This window comes from Nycticebus coucang, chromosome 6, assembly GCF_027406575.1.
Source record: "Nycticebus coucang isolate mNycCou1 chromosome 6, mNycCou1.pri, whole genome shotgun sequence".
In the NCBI taxonomy this organism is placed as follows: Eukaryota; Metazoa; Chordata; class Mammalia; order Primates; family Lorisidae; genus Nycticebus; species Nycticebus coucang.
In genome coordinates, this window is record NC_069785.1 from 104,406,689 (window position 1) to 104,428,252 (window position 21,564).

At 38.6% G+C, this 21,564-nt stretch overlaps 1 protein-coding gene across 14 annotated transcripts in view; it reads right to left on the reverse strand.

Annotated features, from left to right (window-relative positions):
• Positions 1–6,351: 6,351 nt before the first annotated feature.
• Positions 6,352–21,564, reverse strand: part of ZFAND6 (zinc finger AN1-type containing 6) — a 95,924-nt gene continuing 80,711 nt past the window's right edge. For all 14 annotated transcript variants that reach the window (XM_053595781.1, XM_053595775.1, XM_053595780.1 and 11 more), the window contains 2 exons: positions 15,167–15,280; positions 6,352–7,273 (listed from right to left, as the gene is read on the reverse strand). In XM_053595781.1, coding sequence (XP_053451756.1) covers positions 7,125–7,273; positions 15,167–15,280 — 263 coding nt within the window. In that variant the 3' untranslated portion in view covers positions 6,352–7,124. The remainder of the gene's footprint in view (positions 7,274–15,166; positions 15,281–21,564) is intronic.

Below are 21,564 nucleotides of genomic sequence, written 5' to 3' on the forward strand. Positions count from 1 at the left end.
ACGAGCCGCGCTCCCATGTGGCCCCGCCCCCGAAGTCCCAGATTCTCCGCCTCTCGTTCCCAGAGCCCCGCCTCTCCCCGGGCCCCGCCCCCGCGACGCCTACACCTTCTACTGCCCGCCGGGTTCCCTGCGCAAGCTCCCCCGACCCCGCGCGGGGGCTAGTCCAGCCCCCTGAGCAGGGCATCTGGTCCTACCGAGAGCAAACACTAGTTTAATATTTAAGTCTCTACCCTGAGTGACCCCAGCCTCGAGTCCCCCTCGCTGCTGCCCAGCTCTTCAGATCAATAGAACTTTCGTCCTCTTCCTGGAAACACTTTTCCCGCAGACGCTGCCTCCGGGGCTTCGGAAGAACACTTCAGTCATGTCTTTTCTGCCTTCATAAACCAGGAAGGGGCCTACTGCCAAGTGCCTCATTTAGCTAGACAATGTCTCCTGAATACCGTTAGTTACAAGCAGATTCTGGGGGTTCTGTGGCTTACAGAGCTGAATCGGGAATCTACCTTTAAAGTTGGGAGCAGAAATCTAGGTAAAAATACCTAGAACGACCATGCTAATACGCACGACGGTAACAGTCTCCTGGTGTATCAGCGAAGGGGACAATCATGCCCGTTTGGAAGCCTTAAATTAATGAGAATTATTGTTTTAAAATATATCTCACCTGTTTATTTCCCATTCCAGTGGTGAAATGACATTGGCAAGCTGTTTAACCTTGGACAAGTTACTTACATTCTATCTCGGCTTTATTCTCTGCGTAATGCTGATACTTCAGAGTTGATATGAGAATGGGTGTTTTTGGAGAGTTAAAACACTGCCTAGCATACATCGTGGTGTGTGTGTAAAGAGACTGAAGGGTAAAAGAGAAGGAAATGGAGAGAGGAGGGAGAGGAAAGGAAAGAAGGAAGAAAAGAAAGAGAAGACAGGGCGGCGCCTGTGGCTCAGAGGAGTAGGGTGCGGGCCCCATATGCCAGCCCTGGCCAAAAACTGCAAAAAAAAAAAAAAAAGAAAGAGAAGAAATATACATCTTAATCCTCTTCCTAACACAGAACGGTTATAGCAAATGGACTCAGACTGTGAGGATTTGAGATCTCTGACATTAACTCCCTGTTTAAGCAGGGTCAAAGTGAAGCTCTCCACTCAACTTTCTTCTCCAAAACAGAAAGTTATCCATTCTTTGTATCTGGGTTTTGCTTTTCTTTATAAAGAAGACAATCAAAAAAGACAACTATAAAGTGGTCATTACTGACTAAAAAGTTTAAAAGATAGATGCAAATTTCTTAGAACTCTAACAAAATTTTTTCTTAAAAACAAGTTTAAAATTAGAAAAGGTGTAGGATACAAGATAGTTATCAATATAGAAACCAGTATTTGAAACTCTAGCCTTTTTTGTTGTTAATTTTGAGAGAGGGACTCTGTGGCTGGGGCTATAATATTGACATACTAGCTCACTGAAGCCTTAAACTCCTGGGCTCAAGCAATCCTCCTGCCTCAGCCTTCACCTCCCACATAGCTGGGACTACAGGTTCACTACCAAGCCCAGTTAACTTTTCTTTATTTTTTAGAGACAGCGTTCTGACTCTTGCTCAAGCTCCTGGCCTCAAGCAATCCTCCCACCTTAGCCTCTCACAGTGCTAGCACTACAGGCTTTAGCCATGGTACCCTGCCCTGAAACCCTTACTTTTGATTAATTTGCTTTGGACATTCTCAAAAAAGTTAATGAATTAGAGTCAAAAGTTAATGAATGAATAGATACACAACAGAGCTGACTGAAAATGAAAATTGAAAAAAAAAAAAAAAAAAAAGCCAAAATCCTAGAAACTAATTTTAAGGAACATTTTAAAGGTTGCAGATCCATCCCAGGATTCATAAAGGTAACTTTTTCCTTTGAAAGCATTTTAAAAATGATTAATAATAATAAACGGGCAGAAGACTTTAAAGAAAATAAGAAAGTGCAGCTCCTTTGCCTGCCATGTCTTGTCCCATTTCTCCTTTCATCCACTATCTTTCTCCCTAACCTAACTCCCTTAAAATCTTCCTGGTTCTTCAAAGCACACATTTGTCACCGGCCTGTCCCAAGTCTCCCAGCAGTTCCCTCCAGTCTTCCCTCCTCTAGAACAACTCTGCTTTTTCAATAAGATCGGCAGTGAAGTATGCACCAAATAACTTGTAATTTGAATACACTATGAAGATTATGAATGATTTGTGTTTTAAAAAAAGGAAAGGACGAAGAAGACAAAGCAGAAGAAAAATAGGAAGGGAGGGAGGGAGAAAGTCTTCTGAGAACTAGCAAGAAGAGTAAATGAAACCAGAGGGGGAATGGCCGGGAATTGAGAAAGTAAATCACATTAGAGATGGAGATTGCATGAAAGAGACTGATGGGGAGGTCTGGGGCAGCTGATGACTGCAGCCAGCACTGAACCGCCTGAACAGCTTTATTTATATAGTACCTAAACAAGGTTGCATATGTTAACAATGTTTCAAATCAGCAAGGAAAGCCAGTGGGAATATTTCCATTTTACAAGGTTGAGGGGAAGTAATAGTACATGGGGTGTTTAGATGAAGATGTTTAGATTCTTCATTGGTTACAATCTATCGACCTTCCATGTACACATTCCTAACTTTCCATTCTACTGGCCCTCGGAATTAATCTTGATGCCTATGTGCTAATGAAACAGGGAGAACAGAAGGCCAGGAAGCCAGTCTCTGGAAAGATGCTGTAACAAAGTGTCCTTTCCTAAATTGCCAGGTATCTCTACTTAGATGTTCTAAAAGCTCTATGAGAAAGGGGAAGTTTAGCTATTATCAGTTTAGTAGGAGATAAACTGTCTTCCTATCAAGAACATGGCTTCTGAGTTATCCCCTTGGGAGTAAAGGAATTAATTTCAAGATTGCACTGTGCAGTTATAGTCCAAGTGTCTTTGGGCACTTTGTACTAGACTTGAACATGAAAACTGCAGAAGACAAATTAGTATAGAAAAATCATAGTGTATGTTAGTACAGGTGTAGTGAAGCTGGAAGCCGCATGACTTTGTGAATTTTTTTTTTTTGACAATTAAAAAAAGAATTAAATGCCAAAGCAAATTCAATAGCCATTTCTTGTGTAACCTCCAATTTCTACAATGTAGTCATCAAAACAGCATTTATTTATTTTGCTAGGGCTGGGTTTGAACCTGCCACCTCTGGGATATGGGGCTGGCGCTCTACTCCTTTGAGCAACAGGTGCCGCCCCAAACATCTTTGTAATTAGCTTTTTCAATACTTTGGACTTTAGGGACAGAAAATTGGGTTAATCACAACCCAAGTTCCCAACACTCTCAGCACTGGTTCACACACAACCTGCTTTCAGTTGTGTAACCTAAGGATCCTGACCATGTTGTCCCCCAAACCTGGGGCCTTGACCATATAGTACCACTTACTAGCCACTCCTTTGCCTTCTCATCTGAGGGTATCACTATGAATTTTTAATTACCTTGCTTTCTTTTCATATGAATTCCATCTATAACCTGCAAATTGTATTTTTAAAGTTTCAACAGGTGAGCATATTTTGAGACTATTTTTGCTTACTGTACTTAGTGCACTTCTAAGGCTTACAGTACTCACGACTTTTTTTTGCTTACTATTCTTCTATTTTGTTGTCACTAAGGATCATTAGTTCTGATCTCTATGTAATATTCCATTGTACAAATATATCTAATTTTATTAATCTGCTCTTCCGTAGGGATGTCACCAGTGCTTTTTGCTTTGTAAACAGCATCATGAAAATTCTTGTACATGTCCCTGTTTAATCTATATGCATATTTTTCCTTGGTATACACTTAGGATTGAAATTTGTGGATTATAGAGCATTTAAAATGTTCAACTTGAAAAGGTAATACCAAATTTTCTGAAGGACTGGGCCACTTTTCATTAACATCAGCAATGCATAAGAGATCACGTGGAAATCCTCTAATACTTGCTATTGCCAGACTTTAACATGAGTATGAAATGCTATCTCACTATGGTCTTGATTTGCATTGTGACTTCTCCCACTTTGTAACTTGCCTTTTCACATTCTTTGAAGAAAGACACCTTAAGGTCTATTTTGAAGAATAAAGAAAATACTTCAAGTAAACAAATTCACTAACAACGTTTTTATTGCACTCGAATGTTTACAGCCACTCAATTCACATCTGAAAAGATTTGGCAATGATCCAAGTGTCTATCAAACCATGAATGGATTAATAAGAGTATGGTATATGTATACAATGGAATAGTATTTAGCCATGAAAAGGAGACTTTACATCTTTTGTATTGACCTGAAGAACTTTCTCCTTAAAGTATTTCAAGAATGGAAAAGTAAGCATCCCATGTACTCAATACTAACTTAAACTAGATCAGCGATTCTCAACCTGTGGGCCGTGACCCACAAGAACTGTATGTATTAAAGGGCTGTGGCATTAGGAAGGTTGAGAACCACTGTAGTAGATGAACAACTACGGGCCCATAGTAGAAGAAAAACAGAATTAAATTCAAGTAGGGGGAAGGGAGAAGGGGCTCAGTAAGCTTCACCCAACGGGTACAACGTAAGGGAATAAAGCACACCTGGGGTGAAGAAGTCAACAACAGTTTGGAGTTTTCCCAGCAGATGCAAGCAGTGCAACCTGATCGGGTGTACTCTTCTATTATTCTATGAAATTTTAAAACAGGCTTTGTGTCCCAGGAAGTCCTAAGGTAACCCAGTAGCCACTTTTTCAGTTTGAGAGCTTTAAAGATTTTTTTGTTCTGCTTTGTTTTACATTTAAATCCTTTTTCCTAGGGCTGAAGATAGCAATCAATTTTCACCTTTCTGCATACAAATAATCAATTGTTGCAGCCCTAATTATCCAATAGACTCCTTTCTCTGATGTAACCTGCCACACCTCTTATACCAAAGTTCAGACTACACATGGGTCTTTATCTGGGAAAGCTATTCTATTCCGTTGGGAAATATGTCTGTTCCTTAGCTATTAACATGCTATTTCAACTAACATGGCTTCACAATGAGTCCCAACATCTGGCAAGTCTTCTCTTTGTTCTTTTCTGAAACGTTCTAGCCCATTGTTCTTTTTTCCCTTTTAAGACAACCTAAGCAAGTTTCATGAAAAAACATGGTGAAATTTTGAATAGAATTGCTTTGAATTTATAGGTCTACTTAGTGATAAATGGTATCTTTATGATACTGTCTTCCTATCCATGAATGTATCTCTGACATGTCTTTTAATGTTTTAATATTCTTCCTTTAAGAGATCTTCAACATGTATCAGATCAACTTCCTACGTAATTGGTGTTCTGATACTGTTGTTAACTTGCATAAAGAAATGCAACTTTGACTTCTGACAATGTCGTATCTAGCTACCAAATAGTGGGCAGTCACCCTTAGTTTCTGACTTTAAATGGGAATGAGTTTCTTTTTTTTTTTTTTTTTGAGACAAGTCTCACTATGGTGCCCTCGGTAGACTGCTGTGGTCTCACAGCTCACAGCAACCTCCAACCCTTGGGCTTAAGCGATTCTCTTGCCTCAGCCTCTAGAGTAGCTGTGACTACAGTCACCTGCCACAACACCCGGCTACTTTTTGTTGCGATTCTCATTGCTGTTTTAGTTGGCGGGGGCCAGGTTTGAGCCTGCCACCCTTGGTACATGGAGCCGGTGCCCTACCCACTGAGCCACAGGCGCCGCCCCATGAGTTTCCTCTTGATAGATCCTTAGGTTTTTGTTTGTTTGGTTTTACATAGAAACTATCAGCTTAGGAAAAATCATGAATTTTAAATTTCATTAAGTACTTTTTATCTGAATCTATTAATACAATCATAATGGTTAAACTTTATAATCTACTAATATGATCAGTTTAGATTTTTAATATTAAACCCTTATTCAAATCAAATATAGTAAGAAAAAATTTTAAACCTAGAAATTTATACTGGAAAATACTTCATATATTTTATGTATTTTGTTTAATAAAGGTTGACTGCCAGATAAATTAGAAAACCACAGGACAGAATGGTGTCCTCCAACTCTCCTGCTGTTGGAATTATTCTCTATTTCTACCAGAAAATGAAGCTTCTATTAGATAGTAATTCAGTGTGGGAGAGTACAGAAAAGAGAATCAGACAAGGGCTAGAAAATACAACATTTAAGGGACAAAGAGAAGTTTTTGTCTTTGAAGATATGCTGAGCTCTTTAACTTACAGGAATGTAAGATTATGATTTATCACAGTATTAGTAATAAACAGATGTGAGACAAATAGTAATAGTTATCTTACAAAATTGGGAAAGCAGAAAACTAAGACCAGAAAATAAAATTAACTACTAGAAAAATTAATACGAGGAGGCATTCCGGTTTTGCTTTTTATTTAATCAAAGATTGGTGGATAAACATAAACACAGCACAATTACTTCAGATCATTCTTCATATTGTATACACACAGACCATGAACGTAATCTGAAAGAAATCTGCAGTCAGCAATGAAATGCATATAGCTTTTTCTTCCCTCACGCAAAAAAAATTTTTTTTTAAAACACACAAACTTAGAATCTCATCAGCACACACTCTCCTGTGACAAATGATTCAGACATAAATAAAGAATGGATGCAAAGAAACTATATGCTAACATATGAATAACCTTTGTTAATGAAAAAACAGAAGCAGCCATAATGATTAAGATACATTCAGTTACTGATAGCTAGTTGTGCCCTAAAGGGCATCATCAAAAAGAGAAATTGTGCTCCAGAGAAAAGCTCTCTCTATATACACAATGAGAAAATAAACTGCAAGATTAACGCATGCATGTTTAATACTGGAAAAAATCACAGCCCTCCAAAATTTCTCCACGTTTGTTATAGAAGCCCTCTGCACTCAACTAAAATTAAAATGATCTTAAAAGGATAATACTTGTCAAGTTTAAGTCTTTTCAGCCACAGAAACTGCAATGGGAATAAATGTTCAGAGTCATTTTCAAAACAAAAACAAAAATCTATTCTTCTGATGACATGCATGATTAAAAGGTCTATGCAAGATACATTGCTCTACATTCCCAATGACTAGGAAAAAAAAAGTCAAGTCAATTTTTAGTTTGCAGATGGTCAAAGGATTTTGTATTCCAGCAGGAGTTCAAATCTTCTGGATCTTTTCACCAACAACTACTGGATTTTCTTTTCTGATTTTCTCAGCAGCATCAGCTTTGTAATTGTAAGAGCAATTGTGTACGTCTGAGTAACGGTGTACACCACAGTAAACATTTCCACATCGGCATTCAAACCCTAAAAATGGATTAATACACATATGTGAGTTGGTGACAGATTAAGGTCTTTGGCTAAGTAATGCTAAACAGCATAATGTTTTTAGAACCACAGCTTAAATCAAAGAGTCATTCTAAATAGTTTCACAAACTACATCCTTACAGTTTACTACCTGACAGCTTCACTTCTTGTTCTGATCTGTGAACATGTTTATACTGGAACAAGTCTTCTCTGAGCTTAGGTTTCTTCAATTAACATGACCACAATTATTTCCTACCACAAAAATGGTTGCTAGATTAAAAATGTGAATTGTTTCGCAATTCCAAATATTGCACTGTGAAAATATATCTACTATGAAAAGGTAGTTTTAAAATAAAGAAACATCAAATAGTATCTCTGAAAGAACTGTTAATAACATGATATCCATATCAGCTTTCCTCTGCTAGCCTCCGATGGAGACGTCAACTGTACTTTGGCTCCGACATGAAAAGCACGGAGTTAGGGTGTTTAAAGATGCATCTACCTTTGATGTAGGCAAATTACTCAGGCTCCCTGAGCCTTAGTTTCTGCATCTGCAATTGTGGAATAATAAGTTACTACAAGAATTAAAAAGGAATGTATTAAGTGCTTAACATGTAGTAAACACACAATAAATGCTACTTTAGGGAAATGCCCAGAGTTGAAGCTAAAATAGATATAATGGGTATTGACAGTCTTTATATACTGGTCCTTGAAACTGGAGGAAGCAACCCTGACACAGAAAGCCAAACACAGCAAGTTCTAACTTGTAAGTGGGAATGATAATGTGCACACAAGGAAGCAGAGTGTGGAGTGACAGACAGTGGAAACTCATGGGGTGGTGATGGGCGGCAGCTTGGTGGGTACAATGTGCACTACTCCACTGATGGATGCACTGAAGGCTCTGGCTTCAGGATAACGCAATGTATCAATGAGGCAAAACTGCCCGTATATCCCACAAATGCACACAAATAGGAAAATAAAAAATAAAACTGGTCCTGCTCCTTGAATCAGAATTTTATGATATGATGAAACTGTTGGAATTGAGCATAGGAATCAGTATTTTAAATATTACCATTTGATGTTAACCTCCTTTACTACATTTTTCACTTCAGAATTATATCCCATTATTAGGTTGACAGATTGGACAAGATGGAAATTATTGTATCTCAACCTCCTAATCATGAAGTCTAAGTTTTTATGAGATTTGGAAAGACTATCTTTGACACTAAATACGTTTATTTTAAAATGTTTAATCTGTCCACGTTTGTATTTTTAATTTGCTAAGGTATGGGCCATTCTGAAACATCTTTGACATCAAACACTTTTTTATTGCTAACTCACTCCTTAGGTATTCCCCACAATGCCTGGCACACAGTAAACAACAACTGGCAACTGTTGCCACACCTGTATTCCAACAATTAACCACAGTACATCTGACCCCTGAATGGCTCAGGGGCAAGGGATGCAGACCGTATGCAGGTAAGAATCCACCGATAACTTTATGCTCCCCCAAACCATGGATAGTCTACTGATGACTAGGAACCTTGCTGAGAACAGAAAGTCAATTAACACATACAGTATGTATTTTTATGTTACATGTGTTTATACCACATTCTTACAATAAAGTTACAGAAAAAAAATGTTATTAAGAAAAACATAAGAAAAAACACATTTAATACTCCTTAAGTGGAAGTGGGTCATCAAAAAGCTCTTCTTCCTTATCCTCACAGTGAGTGGGCTGAGGAGGAGGAAGAGGAAGAGCTGGTCTTGCTGCCTCAAGGTGGCAGAGGATGAAAGGAAACACATGCTAATCTGTCTTGTTTTTTCATTTCTCTAAAAATGTTTCCATATGGTACATTCCACCATCTGCTTTGGTCTCAGTGCCCATATCACAGAAGAGTCCATCCCATGGAAGAAGTCAAAAGCAGTCTGAGTAACACAGCCCTCCCGCCAAAGTGCCCTGCATCAGTGTTTCTGACACTGCTCCTTCTCTGTCCTCTTCCTCTGTCTGGCACTGGTTTAGATGCTCTCATCTCCAACAAGTTATCTTCTTTAAATTCCTCTGATGGTGTCTATTAGCCCTTGAATTTCTCCAAGATTCTTATCTTGAAACCTCTACCTCCAACCTTTTTGCCATATCCACAGTCTCCTTCACGATTTCCTAGGCTGTCACATAAATCCTGCAGAGTCACAAACAGCATATGGACAGTTTTCCCCAGCAGGAACTGTTCTGGTGATGGTTTCATGGCTTTTTCCATAAGAACAAGAGCATCTTCAGTGGTATAGTATCCACACGGTCTTCTCCATCAGGGTCCTCTTCCATAGTGCTGACACCACTTTCCATACAGTACCGTGAGAATGGCCTAAATGCCCTTATAACCCCTGGTCTAGAGGCTCAATCACAGACACTGTATCTAGGGATTTGTCCCCAGACATATGGGGTTCTGGGTGGCCAGGGACATTGTCCAATATCAAAAGAACTTAGAAAGGCAGTCCCTTACTGGCAAGGCATGCACTGACTTCAGGGGGACTGAGCCTCAATGGAACCAATCCAAAAAAAGGATTCTCACTATCTAGGTATTGTGGTACAACCAGACTGGCAGCCAGTGCTTCTCTTTTCCAAACTTCAGGGCACAGGATTGGCAGCTTCATGGCTAAGAAAAGTCCTGATCATGAGCCCAACTGCCTTTGCACAGAACAGTTAACCCGTCCCTTACTGCTCTGAGTCCTGGTGCTTACTTCTCTTCCCTACTAATAAATGTTCCCTATGTATTTTTCCAGCATAGAGAACGCTCTCCTGCCTTAACAACCTGTTTAGGAACAGAGCTTTTCTCCTCAATGATTTTCTTAATGACATCTGTTTGCTGCTGTCTCTTGGTCAGCAGAAACTGTTTCTCCTGTTACTTTGACATTTTTAAAGCCAAACCTCTTTTTAAAATTATCGAACCAGGGCGGCGCCTGTGGCTCAAAGAAGTAAGGCACTGGCCCCATAAGCCTGAGGTGGCGTGTTCAAACCCAGCTCCAGCCAGAAAAAAATAAACAAATAAATAAATAAAATTATCAAACCATTCTTTACTGGCATAAATTGTCCACTTTTAGATCCTTCACCTTCTGCTTTAAGTGGTGGTACAAGGATTTGCTTTTTTTCAAATCATGAAGCAGGGGTCCTCAAACTGTGGCCCACGGGCCACATGAGGCGGTGTGATTGTATTTGTTCCTGTTTTGTTTTTTTACTTCAAAATAATATATATGCAGTGTGCATAGGAATTTGTTCATAGTTTTTTTTTTTTTAAACATAGTCCGGCCCTCCAACGGTCTGAGGGACAGTGAACTGGCCCGCTGTTTAAAAAAGTTTGAGGACCCCTGGTAGAGGTATGCTCGTTCTTACAGCAAACCAGTCCCTACATGAAAGCTCCATTTTCAATAAGAATATAAGGTTTTCATGCCTACTGACATAGCTGCAGCAATGGTTTCCAAACTCTCCTTTTCTTTTTTTTACCCTGGTCCTGTATTTATTTATTTTGAAATGGTGGGCAGCTGCAGACCTCAATCAAAGGTACATATTAAGCAAGTCAACTTTTTCTTGTCATGTCATAACTTTTCTCTGCTTCTTGGGAACACTTGTAACACTGTTAGTTAACACTTCATTTGGGTTCCACGGTGTTATTCAAGGTTTATGGTATTGCACCAAATATGAAAAATACACAGGCACTGACAAGTCACATTTTACTCTGATAACAATTTACTGGAGCGCCAAACTGCTTACTCAGAGATGATTACTGTCACACAGTGGTTTAAGTGGAAGCTTGCAACACTTGAGCTCACCACAAAAGCAACAGAAGTAGTACAGCATATACCACAGAAAGTTCTATGTAGTTCTGACTTAATAATATTTCACCTTTACATTTCTCTCAACTGCAAATAGCCCCACATACACTATGCAAGGGTGATAAATTTTAACTTATATACTAGATTTGTGAACATGTTATATTAGTACATTATAAACAGAATAGCATCTGCATATGTGGATTATGCATTTAGGATGCATTTAACTTTTTCTTAAAATTTGAATGTATATACTAGATTTATGTATATGTTACATAAACATAAATATGTATATGTAGTAGATCATAAACAGACTGAACTAGATCTGTGTCTGTGTTACGGTAGTAGATCATAAACAGACTGAACTAGATCTGTGTCTGTGTTACGGTAGTAGATCATAAACAGACTGAACTAGATCTGTGTCTGTGTTACGGTAGTAGATCATAAACAGACTGAACTAGATCTGTGTCTGTGTTACGGTAGTAGATCATAAACAGACTGAACTAGATCTGTGTCTGTGTTACGGTAGTAGATCATAAACAGACTGAACTAGATCTGTGTCTGTGTTACGGTAGTAGATCATAAACAGACTGAACTAGATCTGTGTCTGTGTTACGGTAGTAGATCATAAACAGACTGAACTAGATCTGTGTCTGTGTTACGGTAGTAGATCATAAACAGACTGAACTAGATCTGTGTCTGTGTTACGGTAGTAGATCATAAACAGACTGAACTAGATCTGTGTCTGTGTTACGGTAGTAGATCATAAACAGACTGAACTAGATCTGTGTCTGTGTTACGGTAGTAGATCATAAACAGACTGAACTAGATCTGTGTCTGTGTTACGGTAGTAGATCATAAACAGACTGAACTAGATCTGTGTCTGTGTTACGGTAGTAGATCATAAACAGACTGAACTAGATCTGTGTCTGTGTTACGGTAGTAGATCATAAACAGACTGAACTAGATCTGTGTCTGTGTTACGGTAGTAGATCATAAACAGACTGAACTAGATCTATGTCTGTGTTACGGTAGTAGACTATAAACAGACCACATTAGATCTGTGTGTATGTTATGGCAGTAGATTATAAACAGACCAGCATCTAAACATGTACTTTATGCATCTGTGACATATTTAACTTTTTGTAATTTTTTTTGGCTACTGCCAGGCTATGTGGTTCATCTTTGAGTTTTTAAAAACTACTGCGAAATTTTAAATAAATTTCTAATATATTTCTTATAAAAAAACTCCAGATGTAAGTGGACCTGAGCAGGTCAAATTGACATTGATCAAGGGTCATCATGTCGGCCAGGCATGGAGGCTCACGCCTGCAATCCTAGCACGCTGGAAAGTGAGGCAGGTGGATCGTCTGAGCTCAGGAGTTTTAGAACAGCCTGAACAAGAGTGAGACTCTGTCTCTACTAAAATAGAAAACCTAGTTGGGTATAGTAACCCACGCCTGTAGTCTTGCTACTTGGGAGGCTGAGGCAGGAGGTTCGCTTGAGTCCAGGAGTTTGAGGTTGGTGTGAGCTGTGATGATGCCACTGCACTCTACCCAGAGCAACAGAGTAAGACTCTGTCTCCAAGAAAAAAAAAAGACATCATGTGTTTACTCCCACCTGGCTGTATTATGTGACAGTCTTCTTCACACATATTGTGCTACACCCACCTTCCCCAATTCATGGTCCCTGAACATGCCCTATTCTTTTTTCTTTTATTTCTCTGAGCTTCTGTTCAGTTATGAGTTCTCCTCACTGTTAAAGACACGGCTGAAATACCGTCTTTGTGATACTTTCCTTGCTCATCTCTAAGAACTCCCATTCCTCTATGTGAATTATAATGGTTACTCCATCTCTAAATGCCCAGAGAAATCTGACTGCACTTAATGTACTTTCTTTGCTAAATAAATCTGAACATTTACCCCTTCTCCCATGATAACAACACCACCTGACAGCTATGTTGCAGCAGCCAGCATGTACTATTTGTTGTGCAGCAGTACCACCCTAACATGTCTTGACTCAGTGAACCCACAGGACACCTATAATTAGCCCCATTTTATAAACACAAAGTACTTCACAGCTCGCCAAGTACTTCCAAATATTCTCTCCTTGAAAGCACAAGCCAGACTTTTGCCTTGGCGCAGCAATTGCATACTTACCTTCCATGTCCAATACTCTCAAATTCTGGAGAAATACATTTTTTAAAGAAAAGCTATTCAACACCATTTATTGAATAGGAAGTCTTTTCCCCCAAGGTATGTTCTTGTTTGGTTTATCAAAGATTAGGTGGTTGTAAGATGTTAGTTTCATTTCCTGGTTTTCTATTCGATTCCTAGTGTCTATGTCTCTATTTTTGTGCCAGTACCATGCTGTCTTGACCACTATGGCTTTGTAGTACAGACTAAAATCTGGTATGGTGATGCCCCCAGCTTTATTTTTATTACTAAGAACTGCCTTAGCTATACGGGGTTTTTTCTGGTTCCATACAAAACACAGAATCATTTTTTCCAAATCTTGAAAGTACGATGTTGGTACTTTGATAGGAATGGCATTGAATAGGTAGATTGCTTTGGGAAGTATAGACATTTTAACAATGTTGATTCTGCCCATCCATGAGTATGGTGTGTTCTTCCATTTGTTAAAATCCTCTGCTATTTCCTTTCTGAGGATTTCATAATTTTCTTTATAGAGGGCCTTCTTTCCCCACTCACAAAAATTGATTCAAGATGGATAAAGGACTTAAATTTAAGACATGAAACAATAAAAATCCTCCAAGAAAGCATAGGAAAAACACTGGAAGATATTGGCCTGGGGAAAGACTTCATGAAGAAGACTGCCGTGGCAATTGCAACAATAACAAAAATAAACAAATGGGACTTCATTAAACTGAAAAGCTTCTGTACAGCTAAGGAGACAATAACCAAAGCAAAGAGACAACCTACACAATGGGAAAGGATATTTGAATATTTTCAATCAGACAAAAGCTTGATAACTAGGATCTATAGAGAACTCAAATTAATCCACATGAAAAAAGCCAACAATCCCATATATCAATGGGCAAGAGACATGAATAGAACTTTCTCTAAAGATGACAGACGAATGGCTAACAAACACATGAAAAAATGTTCATCATCCCTATGTATTAGAGAAATGAAAATCAAAACCACCCTGAGATACCATCTAACCCCAGGGAGAATGGCCCACATCACAAAATCTCTAAACTACAGATGCTGGCGTGGATGTGGAGAGAAGGGAACACTTTGACACTGCTGGTGGGACTGCAAACTAGTACAACCTTTCTGGAAGGAAGTATGGAGAAACCTCAAAGCACTCAAGCTAGACCTCCCATTTGATCCTGCAATCCCATTACTGGGCATCTACCCAGAAGGAAAAAAATCCTTTTATCATAAGGACACTTGTACTAGACTGTTTATTGCAGCTCAATTTACAATCGCCAAAATGTGGAAACAGCCTAAATGCCCACCAACCCAGGAATGGATTAATAAGCTGTGGTATATGTATACCATAGAATACTATTCAGCTATTAAAAAAATGGAGACTTTACATCCTTCGTATTAACCTGGATGGAAGTGGAAGACCTTATTCTTAGCAAAGCATCACAAGAATGGAGAAGCATGAATCCTATGTACTCAATTTTGATATGAGGACAATTAATGACAATTAAGGTCATGGGGTGGGGGGAGGAAAAGCAGAGAGAGGGAAGGAGGGAGAGGGGTAGGGCCTCAGTGTGTGCCACACCTTCTGGGGGCAAGACATGATTGCAAGAGGGACTTTACCTAACAAATGCAATCAGTGTAACCTGGCTTATTGTACCCTCAATGAATCCCCAACAACAAAAAAAAAAAAAAAGAAAGAAAAGCTATTCATTTCAGTTTTAGATATATAATTAAAGCTATCTTTATTTCTTTAAAAAAAGATCTTTGGAAGTTGAGCGGTATCCAATATTAACACTCATAGGACCTGAAACAATCTTAACTGAAGTAATAGTAAGCCATGCTTTATTTTAAAAGATAATCTTCACTTAAACCATTTGATGTAGGCCCTTACCAGTAAGTCCCACTTTCTTCCTGCACATGAAACAGCGATTCTTTTTTTGTTTTGGTTTTTCAAGAGACTTGCTTTGCTCTTCAGATAGCTGCTGTGCCGTATCTGATACTGAAGCTGCCAAAAATAGGAAGGTGGTAAAATTTAATTATTCAGTAAGATTTTCCTATTTAAGTGGTTGTTTTCTCTCACCCCACCCCATGAATCTGTTATTCAGAGAGTAACAGAAGAATTTATTAACATGGGAAATGGTTCACATTCAGTTACGAAGTTGTTTATAAAGTATGATGCCCCTTTTTTATATACACATACGCACGTGCGCATAAAATAATCTAGAATATATAACTGGTATGTTAACGATGGCTCTAGAAGGACAGATTATAGATTTTCTTTTTTTTTGGTTTAAACTATATTTTCTAGTTTTGTTTTGTTTTTTGTAGAGACAGAGTTTCACTTTATGGCCCTTGGTAGAGTGCCAGGGTATCATACAGCTCACAGCAACCTCCAACTCCTGGGCTGAGCTTAAGCGATTCTCTTGCCTCAGCCTCCCGAGTAGCTGGGACTACAGGCGCCCGCCACAACGCCCGGCTATTTTTTGGTTGCAGTTCAGCGGGGCCGGGTTTGAACCCGCCACCCTCGGTATATGGGGCCAGCACCTTACCGACTGAGCCAGAGGCACCACCCTATTTTCTAGTTTTTTAAACAATTATATAGTTGACTAATAAAAGGCACATACAAAAATACTACTTGGGTACTGTAAGGGAGCGTTCAAGGACACAGCCATATCCAAGTTTCTTAATATTATTCAGGGTCAGAACTATTCAGATTTCTCATAGAACAAGAAAAAAAATGTAGGGCAGTGCCTGTGGCTCAAAGGAGTAGGGCACCAGCCCCATATACCAGAGGTAGTGGGTTCAAAACCAGCCCCAGCCAAAAACTGCAAAAAAAAAAAAAGAAAAAGTAAAACTAAGGTGCTGTGGAATACTACGCATGTTTTACATAAAAACATTTAAAGATAACTTGATGCGAAGAAGCTTTAAAATGTTATAATTAAGATAATAAGTTCATGTTTTTACATACTGAAAGCAAACCTAGACTTGCCAGGTCAAATTACTTTTCCCAATCCTAACTAATACGCCCTTCCCTAGCCCTTCTGAATACAGAGTCAGAGTCAGTGATAATACCTCAGACACGGTATCTTGCTTTATGAGTCACTTGCTATGGACCAAATTCTCTCCAATTTTATCACCAGTGTCTATGTCCCCAGGAATCCAGTGCTAAACCACTCTATACTGGGGATATTCTGTTACCTCTGCTCACACTTTACCTCTTCTGACTTGTTCCAAAGGGCTTCCTTTTCTCCCTCATCTATCTATGTCTTCTTTTTTAAGGTCAAGATCAAATACTCCTTCTTCATTTCAATTCTCTGCAGCTTCTCACTCTAACTACCCTTAACACCCTTATCGAATACTGGGTACCCCACATGAGCCCCCTCTTCTATCCATGCATCACACATTGCATCCAATCATCTCCCTTAAGTGAAAATCAAATGATATTCTACCTAATGTTTAAAATTCTTTGATGCCCCTCCCACCCCCTGGATAATACAGGGCAGAGGTCTCTCATGATTTTCTTCATCCTTTTGTCCCTAGCCTCACCTCTTACCATCCCTCAATGGTATCTGGGCTATACTGAAGTACCTGCAGTTTCCCTAGACTTACCAACTCCCACCTCCGGCCTCTTGCATAAGGCTCATTCCATGCCCCTCTCTACTGTGAACTTCAAAGCACTTTTCACATTATTATATGTGTAACAATTGCCTGTATGACTTAACCTGGTTTAACTGAATTCTTCAAAAGCAGGAACCTGTCCAGGGCCTACCCCAGCATCTCCTAGCACCTACCGGACACTCGATAACTAAACATCACAGTATCTGTTGAACTGAACAGCTGAATTACTTACCTACAGTGTTATGTGCTCCTTTTCCCAAACTACAGAAAGCCTACTGAGGACAGGGATGGCATCTTATTCCCTGTTTATCTCCAGGGAAGTTCATATGTCACAATGAACTACATATGGCAGATGCTCAACCTACTTGTGTTAACACATTATCTCATATTTTGACAAAATACGACAAAAAGTAAGACAACACAAACTACAAGTGAATATGCACTAATGAAGAACTCTACAGTATGGTTACTTCACCTGCAGGAGACAGTTAATATTCTGCGAACATTTTACTTTTGAAACAGAATAGTAGACACATAAAGCCTTTTATTTTCATTAAATAAATATCTTTAGAATGTAAGCTCCACAAAGCTAGGGGCTGAGTGTCTTTTTTTTTTTTTGAGCTGTGGTGTCACAGCTCACAGCAACCTCAAACTCTTGGGCTTAAGTGATTCTCGTGCCTCAGCCTCCCAGGTAGCTGGGACTACAGGTGCCCACCTGGCTATCTTTTGAGACGGGGGTCTCGCTCTGGCTCAGGCTGGTCTTGATCCACCTGCCTCAGCTTCCCAGAGTGCTGGGATTATAGCCACACCTGGCCTTGAGTGTCTTGTTTACTATTTTATCCTCAACCCATAGAACAGTATTAGATAAGGCTTGGCTATGTGTCTATAGCTCAAAAACAGTTTATCTTGCAAACAAAAATAAAACTATTACATGTATTATCTTCAAAATTTATAAGACATAGTATCTAACACTTGCTATTGTTATTGATTATGCCATCGTACTGAAGTAGTGTCTCATGGTTTTGATTTCTGTTTTCCTAATGACAATGATGCTAAGCATCTTTTCATTTGTTACAGGCAACTTATATATCTTATATATAACGAAGAAATAGACATTTGAGAAATGTCTACTCAAATCCTTTGCTTATTTTTTAATTGGGCTGTCTTTTTACTGTTTAATTATAATTACCTCTCTTATGTATTAAGATATATGATATATTATCAGATATATGATTTGAAAATCTCTTCTCCCATTCTGTAGGCTGTTTTTCTGCTCTCTTTTAATAGTGCTCTTTGAAGCCAAAAAAATTTCATATTTTGATATAGTTCAATTTATTCATTTTTTTCCCTTTGGTTGCTAAGAAACTACCTAAACCAAGGACACAAACATTTATACCTGTTTTAAGAGTTTTACAGTTTTGGCTCTTACAAATTTTTAGGCCTTTGATGTATTTTGGGTGAATTTCTGCATATGGTATGAGGGGTGTGTGTGGAGGGGTGTGTGTGGAGAGGAGGCGCAATTCATTCTTTTGAATATGGATATGAGATTGTCCCAGTCACTTCTTGTTAAAAAGATTGTTCTTTTTCCATTGAATGAATGATCTTGGCATCCTTGTTGAAAATCAATTGCCTGTAAATCTAAGAGTACATTTCTAGATGGTCCATTTTATTTCACTGATCTATAGGATTATCCTCATATCAATATCACATAGTCTTGGATTATTGTAGCTTTTGTTAAATTTCGAAATCAGGAATTGTTAATCCTCCAATGTTCTTGTTTTTTTTTCAAGATTGTTTTGAAAAACAATCCATTATTCTCATCCATTTTTCAAGATTAGAAGAAACCCCTGATTTTTTAACCTACATAGCTTTCCTAATTTAGTCCAAAGGAGCTGTTCCCCTCTGAATGCTCCAAATTAATGCTTTGACAGTTCAACTTTGTATGACCTCAAGAACCCTAAAGAGATGGAAAGAGCCTGAAAATTCTAGTTCATCCTGCTACTTGAACATAGCAGCCCGCTCTATGCTGTCCCAAACAATACCTCAGCTTTCTCAGAATGCTTCAGAGATACAAAGCTCACCACCTTAACACATAACTTCAATTCCACTGTCTGAAAGCCTCAAAATTATCTCTTATTCTAAGCTTCCTGCAACCCCAAAATCACTTTGGCAGTATACAGAGTAAGAATATCCTTAGCAGTTTACAAAGCTCATTTTACCTCCATTATCTCAATAACTTTTTATCCCCTATAAAGCAGACAGGCCTATATTATATCCTTTAAAAATAATAAGATTCAGAGAAGTGGGGAGGTAAAGATATGAAAAGAGAATCGATGAATCCAAATTTCATACTTTTTTTTAAATTGACCTAAGATGTGAGTGACTGAGAGACTAACCAAATTTAAGCATACTGTTCAATAAAGTCAGCCCACCAAGAACGACAGTTTTAGAGTACACCAAAATGCTTGCATGGATGTCCAACTTGTGGCATGTGGGCCACATGCTGATTTCGTGAGGATTTTTTTTTTTTTTGCTTACTGCTGGTGCTAGATATCATAAAAAGTATGTAGACTTTTTTTGCTAATCAGCTTTCATTACTGTTTGCGTATTTAAAGTGTGGCCCAAGACAACTCTTATTCTTCCAAAGAGTGGCAGCGGGAAAAAAACATTGGAAACCTGAGAAAAGTCTTTGTAATACAAAGCTAGCCTTTGTAAATTAGAAATCACTTACATTCCTAAGTGACATTATGTGAGGTACTATTTTTTAAAATTAAAAATCATAAATGGGAAGGAAACATGCTGCAAAATGCCAAATTTTCAGCCATGAGGCCAAAATGAAAGCAGTACCACCCACCTGGTGGCAGCATACCCTAATCATAGACAGAATACCTGTAGAGGGAAAAAATCTGCTCTGAAAACTCCAATTAAAAATGTTAGAGAATCCTGGTTTAGACACACAGCTGCTACTCATATATTCTCTTCTAACTGGAATAGTCTTCCTGTCTAAATAAATGTCTTTTGAGGAAAGCAAATGGAATGACAAGGAGGAAAACAGACACCTGTCATAGCTTGCCGAACCAGTTCATCCTGCCCTGGGCACTGAAGGGGACTGGATGTGCCAACAGGAACACAGACATCCACACTCCACTCCAACAAGCATTACAGTCGTCTTGTGGAAAGAATACTATGCTAGAGCTGGGTGCCTGGATTCTAGCTCTAGCTTATAAGACCACATGATTGAATCTAAAAGACATTTTCTTTCTTTTCATCCATCTATGAAATAGATAAAAAAAATTTCTGTATTAAACAGGGAAATCATAAGTGCATGTTAAGTATATATGAGTGTGTATGTGTATATATATAATAATATACATATAAACGCATTTACATTTATGTGTTTTATATATATGAAAAGGTTATTTTTAATTCAATAACAAAACATTTTTGAAAATTAGGCTGTTAAAAGAGATTTTATATGTTGAAAACTAATCCTCTTAACTCAAATGAAACTCATACCTAATTTATCAGAGATTCTGCTATGCTGAAATTACAAATGTTAAGTTTTTTTTTTTTTTAAAGGTACCTAAAAGCTAATACTGGTTTAATCTGAAAGTCATTCAAATTATATATGGAGTCTGTAAGTTTTCTTTTCTTTTTTTTTGCAGTTTTTGGCTGGGGCTGGGTTTGAACTGGCCACCTCCGGCATATGGGGCTGGCGCCCTACTCCTCTGAGCCACAGGCACCACCCAATAATTACTTTTTTTTTTTTTTTTTTGCAGCAATAATTACTTCTTTTTTTTTTTTTTTTTGGCAGTTTTTGGCCAGGGCTAGATTTGAACCTGCCACCTCCAGCATATGGGGCCAGCGCCCTACTCCTTGAGCCATAGGGGCCGCCTATAAGTTTTTAAAACCCTCTACAATTCTCTTAATAGGGTATTATGATTATTATTTGAATTAATGCACTCAGGACAGATGGAGAAAAATACACTCTCCTCCATACAGGCATGTGAGCCCTTCCCATTATGACAGTTCACCAGCTGATAACCTTTATTCTCTGTTAAACTTATATAACTGTTACCGTATCATTGAGCTTTATACATTTTTCCCCTACTATCAACATTTTAAACTTTTTTATTTTTTTGTAGAGACAGAGTCTCACTTTATCACCCTTGGTAGAGTGCAGTAGCATCACAGCTCACAGCAACTTCCAGCTCCTGGGCTTAGGTGATTCTCTTGTCTCGGCCTCCCTAGTAGGTGGGACTACAGCCGCCCGCCACAACACCCGGCTATTTTTTGTTGCAGTTTGGCAGGGGCCGGGTTTGAACCTGCCACCATATATGGGGTCGGCGCCCTACTCACTGAGCCACAGGTGACTTTGTTCTATCATAAGACAACATTTTCACAGAAGTCTGTTTTCTTCTTTCCTAACTTAACTCTTGCTTCTTGCAATTCTCCTCCGCCATCGGTGGCCTGAAACTAACCAAGATCTAGGTGGCTGCTCTCTGCTCCTTTTTCATCCTCCTGCTTGCTCCTTTGGTTTTATATTTATTTATTTGTTTGTTATTGAAAATTAGGCTACTGATTTTATTTATTTTATTTTAGGTTAACCTGAGAGTACAAACAACTAAGTCCCAGTATCTGAATCTGTTAGGTAAAGTCCCTCTTGTAATT